This window comes from Impatiens glandulifera, chromosome 1, assembly GCF_907164915.1.
Source record: "Impatiens glandulifera chromosome 1, dImpGla2.1, whole genome shotgun sequence".
NCBI lineage: Eukaryota > Viridiplantae > Streptophyta > Magnoliopsida > Ericales > Balsaminaceae > Impatiens > Impatiens glandulifera.
In genome coordinates, this window is record NC_061862.1 from 94,851,765 (window position 1) to 94,860,517 (window position 8,753).

General features: G+C 32.4%; 1 protein-coding gene across 1 annotated transcript; it reads left to right on the forward strand.

Annotated features, from left to right (window-relative positions):
- Positions 1–373: 373 nt before the first annotated feature.
- On the forward strand, positions 374–4,469 carry LOC124922361 (L-ascorbate oxidase homolog). The gene is made up of 8 exons (XM_047463094.1): positions 374–825; positions 921–1,030; positions 2,318–2,588; positions 3,024–3,120; positions 3,198–3,546; positions 3,632–3,997; positions 4,073–4,151; positions 4,220–4,469. Exons 1-8 carry the CDS (start codon positions 451–453, stop codon positions 4,421–4,423), a joined length of 1,851 nt encoding a protein of 616 aa, XP_047319050.1. The 5' UTR covers positions 374–450; the 3' UTR covers positions 4,424–4,469.
- The last annotated feature ends 4,284 nt before the right edge of the window (positions 4,470–8,753 follow it).

Here is an 8,753-nt window from a genome sequence, read left to right on the forward strand (position 1 = left end):
TTATATATTAATATTAATCTTCTTACCAAATATTAATTCTCAAAATTAACTAATCAAAACTTTTTAAAATAAATTTATTACAATAAACTCAAACACATCAATCTCAAATATGAGTTATTTAAAAAAATTTCATAAAAACTCAATTATCATGTCTCCTTCCTTTTCATTCTTTATTTAAATATTTTTATAATTTTATTATTAAATAATATTTTAATGATGATAAGAATATTTATGTATTATTTTCAAATCATATTAAACTGTGTTTTTAATTTTAAATAAAATCCATTTTTATCCTCCATCATCCTGCTTCTCGCTCTAGAGTGGTTCTAATTTGGATTCCAAAGATTACATTTTTTTTTCTTTCAGTAATGCGATTGAGAAAGCATTAAGGAAACAAGTAATTTATGGTCACGCGGTTGAAGCGTAAATTCTCAGAATCATGAACTTTACATGCATCATATATATACCCATCACCTCCTTGATGTGTTTTACTCTGTGGGTTTCTATTGTGACCCATCTGTATTTAGTCGTCACAAAGAAGAAGAAGAAGAAGAAGAAGAAGAAGAAGAAGAAGAAGAAGAAGAAGACAGAGTTCTTCTTTTTGCTTTTCCATTCATTCTTTATTCTTTGCCATTGATCGAAACTGGTCTTGCTCATTCTTTTCTATTCATAATAATGGGAGTTTCTAAGTCAGACTTGATTTGCTTTGGTCTGGTTTTGGTTTTCTTGAGCGGCTGTTGTCTGGTAAAAGCAGAGGACCCTTACAAATACTTCACATGGGTGGTTACTTATGGAACTGCTGCTCCTCTAAATGTCTCCCAACAGGTTCTTCTTCTCTTTTTCTTCATGATTGCAAACTGTTTGATTATATGTCTCAATCAGAATGAATAACTTGTTTTTTCTGCTTTTGGGTTTTGAAGGTCATTCTTATCAATGGTCAATTCCCTGGACCTCAAATTGATACTGTTACAAATGATAATATAGTCATCAATGTCATTAACAATCTGGATCAACCTTTTCTCTTGACATGGTATATATACTCTCTCTTTTTTTCTCATATTCTTTTGTTTCATTCATGTATACAAGCCACAATGTTTAATCTTTAAGTTTTGATGTTAAAAAATGTTGAAGATCTAGATCCATTGAGCAGCATACTTCCATTTTCTAGTTTAATAGAATTTTGCACTTTCTAATCCAGATACAGAAAGATAAGTGTTTTCAAATGAGGCCATAATTCGTATTTCTTTCTTGAATAGACATGTTTTGGTGTTCATAAGCGTGTTGAAATGAGTTTTTCAAAATTTTCCTCTTAAGGAGTAATGTTTGCATTATGTCAATCCAATGAATTCTTCTCTTTCAAATGTGAAAATGTGAAATATCGAAAATTAGGAATGTTCCTTGTTGATGATTGCCTAATGCAATTAAATTTATAGTACGATAATCTAATTATATTTTTAATGCAACTATGCTTTCTAAGTTGGGGTGGGATCGTGCTAGCTTCCTATTTTTTTTTAAAAACTATGTTTTCATTTTGAGAACTAATTAGGGAAGATAACTGTCAAACTAAAAAATGAATCACATATCACATAAATCTCCTCCTAAGGATTAATGTTTGTATTATGTCAATCCAATGAAATCTCGCCTTCCCAAATTTAAAATCGCAAAATCTTGAAACGTAGTAATCCTAGTCAATATTTTCTTAATACAATTAAATGTGTAGTATGAACTAACCTTTCAATTTATGAACTAATTGGAGAGGATAATTGTCAAACTAAAAAAATTGATCACATAAATCTCCTCTTCATGAGTAATGTTTGTATTGGGTCAAACTGTCAATTGAATGAAATCTCGCCTTTCCAAATGTGAAAATGGTAAATCTTAAAAAAGTAGAAATCTTAGTCAATATTTACAATTAAATTTATAGTGCAAAAATTGTGACTAGGGTATATTCCCAGTTAGCACGACCCCCTTTCAATCAGAATATTTTAGGGAGAATCGAACTTTAAATCTTTGTATTTTAAGTAAGACTCTTTGACACTTGAGCTATCTTAGTGTAACCCTATTATGTTTTAAATATCATGAACTATGTTTTTGTTTTAAGAACTAATTGGAGAGGATAACATCAAATTAACAATTGATCACATAAATTTCCACTTAATTTAGGAGTAGTGTTTGTATTGTGTAAATCTAATGAAATCCCGCATTTCAAAATGTGAAAATGACAAATCTCGTAAAGAAGAAATTGTGTTCCATATGCTTTTGTTTTTATGTTCTAAAATGGAGAGGTTAACTGTCTCCTTTGAATTTAAATTTGTAGGAATGGAATTAAGCAGAGAAAGAATTCATGGCAAGATGGGGTTTTGGGTACTAATTGCCCTATACCTCCAAATTCAAACTACACTTACAAATTTCAAACCAAGGATCAGATTGGAACCTACACGTACTTCCCTTCGACGTTAATGCACAAAGCAGCTGGAGGATTCGGGGGATTGAATGTGTATGCAAGATCTGTGATTCCTGTACCTTATGCCAGACCTGCTAATGATTTCACTTTACTCATTGGTGATTGGTATAAGGCCAACCACATGGTATGTATGGAGTTTATATCTTATAACAATGTTAACAATTTAACTCATCAAGTTGTTTTTGTCTAGATGGTATTCAGTATGGGAGTGAGGATTGATTGAAGATAAGAAATCCTCAATAAGTTTATACTTATTTGATTTGATTGCAATTTGAAAATTTATTTGATTCTTATTGTTTCATTCCATGTATAACTGTGAAAGTAGTGCATATATGTGTCTGTTCATTGTAAAGGCTCATTTCATCACAAATAACCTTGTCAGATGTAGGTTATTTAGGTAAAATGTGATTACGGGTATTTTAGTGGATAATTTGAATAATTTGATCGTTGAATCGAACATGGCCTGAAGTTGTTTTCCTTGTTTAAAATTGCATTTTTTTGACACTTGTGTTATGAATGGCTGCATTTGAAATCCTTATTGATCCTATTCTCATTACAGATGCTGCAGAGTAGATTAGATTCAGGTGAATCACTTGGCCTTCCCGATGGACTCCTGATAAATGGGAAGAATTCTTCAACCTTCACAGGGAACCAAGGTTTTTACAGTTCTTCCGTTTAAAATAGTAAAAAAAATCATCTTGAAAATCGTAAAACAAGTTCTTTTTTCTTTCAGGGAAGACATATATGTTCAGAATTTCAAATGTTGGCCTATCAGCATCGTTTAACTTCAGGATTCAGAATCATATGATGAAGCTAGTTGAGGTTGAAGGATCTCATGTTATTCAGAATTCGTACAATTCTCTGGACGTGCATGCTGGCCAATCTTTTGCTGTTCTAGTAACTCTAGATCAAGCTCCTAAAGATTACTACATTGTTGCATCTACACGTTTCACAAATGAGGTCCATACATCAACCGCGATCTTGCATTACTCAGACTCCAAAGTTCCCGTTTCTGGGCCTCTTCCTGATCTTCCATCTGACTTTCAATTTCAACAGTCATTACAGCAAGCAAGAACCTTCAGGTATGATGACACTATGAAACTACCAACAAATTTCTACATAGATCATACATGTACAGATTATGATGACTTTTTTTTTTTTGGAAAGGTGGAATTTGACATCAAATGCAGCAAGGCCTAATCCTCAAGGCTCGTATCATTACGGAAGTATCCCAATTACAAAGAGATTTGTATTTGCCAATTCTGCACCTGTAATCAATGGGAAGCAAAGATATGCCGTTAACGGAGTCTCCTTTGTGAATCCCGACACTCCTCTGAAGCTTGCTGACCACTTTAATATCTCCGGAGTCTTTCAATTGGATTCTATCCCAAGCGTTCCATCCAATGGCCCTGCAAATTTGTCAACTTCAGTTGTGAACACAACTCTCCATGACTTTATTGAAATCGTTTTCCAGAACGATGAAGATAACTTGCAATCTTGGCATCTGAATGGTCATGATTTCTGGGTTGTTGGGTAAGAACTTAAGAAGTTGGATCTCTCTTGATTGAAATTTGATTGATGCCTTGATTAAACCCAATTGAATTGCAGCTATGGTTCTGGGCAATGGAGTAATGACAGTAGACAAGCGTATAATCTGGTGGATGCTACAACCCGACACACTGTACAGGTAAATTGGTGAGTCTGTTTAGATCTTTGATGAGAAGTTGCAACTAAAATGGACTTTTTTGAAAACAGGTGTTTCAGAAATCTTGGACAGCAATAATGGTATCCTTGGATAATCAAGGAATGTGGAATTTGAGATCGGCTAAATGGGAAAGACAGTATTTGGGACAGCAGCTATATCTTAGGGTTTTTAGCAACGAACGAAGCCTTCGAAATGAATACAACATTCCTTCTAATGTTATGCTCTGTGGTAAAGCCGTTGGAAGCCATATTTAAGACTTTCATTCTAATTTGAATCTGTTTATGGAGTTTCCCTCCCTTTATTTTTATTATTATTATTATTGTTATCTGTTTGTTGATACATAAGGAACAATGATATGGTGGAACTTGTTGTTTGGTTGATCATAAATTATTAATTTCATCTTAATTATTTATTCATTATTTGTCAAATTTAATGTATCCTTATTCATTTTTTTTTTCAGTTTAATTGTTTGTTTGACTCAAATTTGTTGTGTTGTTTTTATCAACTTACAATCTTAGATTTAGTTATATGTTCTAATATTAGTCCTTTTTTTTTAATTAATTTATCATATTTAAAAATATATATTAATTTTCTCTTTTTATTTTTTCATGTCTTTCTATAAATCACATCTTATATGTTCGTATTTCTCAAAAACAATTATTTAATTTAAAAAACAAAAATATATTCGTCATAGATCATAAAAAAAAAAAATTATGTTAGAAAAATAAATAATAAATCTATCATTTTCAAAAAAAAAATTAAATCTTTCACATATTTTTGTAGTCAGAAATGATTAAGAGAAGATATTTGAGAGAGAATTTAAAAAAAAATGACGTTTGATTCATTGAAAAATTAACAATTTTTTTCTCTCTTATCTCCCTTCTTACTATTTATCATTTTTACAGTTTAGTTACACATCATTTTCTCTTCCATTCTCTCAAATTTCCTCCCTATCACTCCACTTTTGTAGTCATATAAACCACCTTCCACAATTAGAAATGCTTAAATCTTTAACTGTCAAAAACGTTACTTATTTTAGAATGTGATAAATTAGTCTAAAAAACGAAAATAATATGTTCATAGAAAAAACTTTAAATGAATAAAATTGTGATGAGTAGAATCTTATAATATTGTACCATTCAAAATTCGAGTCACATCTGATTAAAAAAAAAATTGAACCTAAAAATCTCATTAAAATCAACATTATTTTATCTACCGTCTCATAATCATATAATTAATTTATTAATTTAAATAATTTTATTTCTTTCTAAAATAAAATTACTTCACCACTATTATTAATACTTTTATTTATTAAAAAAACTTTATCAAAACCATTACCAAATAAGATTTTTAAATAATTAAAAAAATTATTCTGAAACACCCGTAACCAAAAAAAACCTTAAATATCCTTTAATTTATCTTTAAAATGTTTTTCTTTAAAAACTAACTCATTTATCAAAACTCAAGTTTCCTAATAATCATTTTTCAAGTATGATTTCCTTTATACACAAGAATTCATTTTCTTTTTAAGCTTTTTGCCTCTATTATTTTTAAGATTTTGTTTGCTCAATAACAAACCCTGTCATTGTAAATGGATTCCAACTAAGAGTTGTCTAATGACCTTTATTACAAAAGGTGGTTCAAGTGATAAAAATATTACCTAATAAACTAAACGTTTCATATTCAATTATTATTAAAAAACACTAAACAAATTTTAAAAAGTCATACTAAAGATGCTGATTATGTCAAATTAAGCATTTAATTCCAAATTTTTATTTCATATCAAATTACAATAACAAAATATTCAAATAAGCTTCATATCAAATTACAATAACCAAATATTCATATCAAATTTATAATGTTCACCCTCAACTTTCTCTAATATCATTATCAAACATAATAGTATAAACCCTAATTTAATGTCAAGTCAAGCTAAGCGAAATATTTTTAAACCTAGATTACTAATATATCAACTATCGTCGAATGAAAGTAACAATGAGGAAAGAAAACTTAGGACGAACCTTAATTTGAAAAGGTCAGTTGAATGAAATAAGTAGCAACTCGTCGAAGGAAGGTAACCATGGATGAGTAGTCAGTAGTCGTTAGATGATTGAGCGTTCGGTGGACGGCGACGGTGGTCGGTGGTCGGTGGACAGTAACAACGGAATAGTAGTGGAAATCTTTGGAACAGGAGTCGGGCGGTAGAAAAATAAGAAGAAAGATCTGATTTGAAAATTTGAATAAAAATATAATGTGATAATATAATTTATTTATTTCTCTCATTTATCAAAACTATGTCGTTTTGATAAATAAGACAACAAGTGGGACAGCCTCTTGGGACAGATGATCTCATCTCGTTGCAGCGGAGGTGACCCAGTAACAATCTGCTACGGTACATAAATAAATGTCACGGTCCTAATATAATTTCAGCACCCTCCACGGTCCTAGTGTGCACTTGGGCTAAATTCTGTTTTTGTTTTAATAATTCGTTTTGTTTTCATTTTCTGTTATTTTACAAAATTGAATTATGTTATGTTGTTACAACAATAATCCTGAATATTTTGGGGCTAGACAGCAACTATATAAGGTCGATCTCTCTTCCACAAAGATCTATTGAATAATGAATATATCAAATTTCTTGTGAAAGTTCTTCACCTCTATTTTATTTTATGTATTGAACCTTTATTTTGGACTGTTTGATATTTTTCTCATCTTTGATTCTTCTTTTCTCCTCATCTCAAATTCTTAATCACAAAACTCTTATGTTGCACTTTGATTATATATTTCTCACCCGGCCCTAGAGATCAAGAACTATAAAACACTCGTTACAAATCAAGTCGTAACATCTTGGTATCAGAGCAAGACGATTCTCAAATGATAGAATCCCGATAGCAAATAGAGATGGATGCTCTAAAGACCCTAATCGAAGGCTTGTCCCAACAAATGGCTATTATGCAAGTTTCAATGGACAAAAGGGTGGACAAGACGAATGATGCCACGAAATTGGACATTGCCCGCATTCACTTTTCAAATGAGGAGAGAATGTGGTATGACTCATATTTGTAGAACCGCAACCATAGAGAAGTCTTGTTGTGGGATGTATTCAAGAGAGATCTCTTGCTGCGATTTGGTCCGTCCATACACGACACTCCCATTAGACAACTTATGAACTTGAAGCAGGTCAGCACTGTCCAAGAAGCAACATACGCATCCCTAATGAGCAGAAGGCCCTTGTACATTGCTGAATCATCGCTGCTGCCCAAGTCATCAATTGTTAACACGGCATGGCCAAGCACCAACCGAACAACCGACCCCAAGAATGGACTATTTTATACTTGCAATGAAAAGTGGGAGCCCAACGATAGATAGAAATCCAATTTATTCATGGTCTCGACTAATCATCAAGAAGTCTAAGAACCCGTCCAAGAACCCACTTAAGAACCAGGTTTTGATGATCCACATTTACTGCTTGAGGTAGGGGATGAACCCGCCATTTCTTTGCATTCATTGATAGTCTTGTAGGGTATGCCTCAGGAACAGGTCAACATGATACAAGACGACCAGTAGGAGAAGCCTTTGGAAAAATATAGTGTTTCTTCCATGGTGAAAATAAAGAGTAAGAACGAAGGCCAAATTGGTTCACTCGCGGCAATGACATCGGAAGACACTCTTGAAGATTTCTAGCACATAATCGAAGGCTTCAATGCTCTATTCCAGCAACCCAAAAACCGACCACCAACCAGGAAAGTAATTAAAATCCATGGTTGTTTGGCTGACCCTATATTGCTGGTCCGGAAAAAGGATTGGGCTTGGATGTTTGAAGACACTCTAGAGTATAATCAGATCTGGAAGAAGTTTTTTATATATCTGCTCCAGGTCCTGACGATATTGCAGCAACAAAGGTTAGCTCTCAACAACAGAAAACTTGATTTTAGGTGCACAGAGATTTCCCAGATTGGAGGAGTGGAGACTGATCCATCAAATCTAAAAATGACAAAGTCCCAGCCAGTTCCACTATTGAAAAGATGTTACCGAAGACTTTTAAAGAATTGCGGTCCTAGACTTCGACACTTGTTGGACCTGCTGAATATCCGACCGAACAACAAGAGAAAAGAGTTCTTTTTGAAGTTGACATGATGCGAATTAGAGGCTGACCAAGCCACGGTCTTTTCGTCGAGGCGATGAATTTTGAAGGGGGAGATAATACTACGGTACAGAAATAAATGTCACGGTCCCAATATAATTCTAGCACCCTCCACGGTCCTAGTGTACAGTTTGGCTAAATTTATGTTTTTGTTTTAATATTTTGTTTTGTTTTCTTTTTCTGTTATTTTACAAACTAAATTTTGTTATGTTGTTACAACAATAATCTTGAATATTCTGGGCAAGACAACAATCATATAAGGCTGATTTTTCTTCTCCAAGGATCTATTGAATAATGAATATATCAAATTTCTTGTGAAAGTTTTCACCCCTATTTTATTTTATGTATTGAATATTTGTTTTAGACTGTTTGGTATAGACCAACAGTATTTCTTTTCTCATCTTTGATTCTTCTTTTCTCCTCATCTCAAATTCTTCATC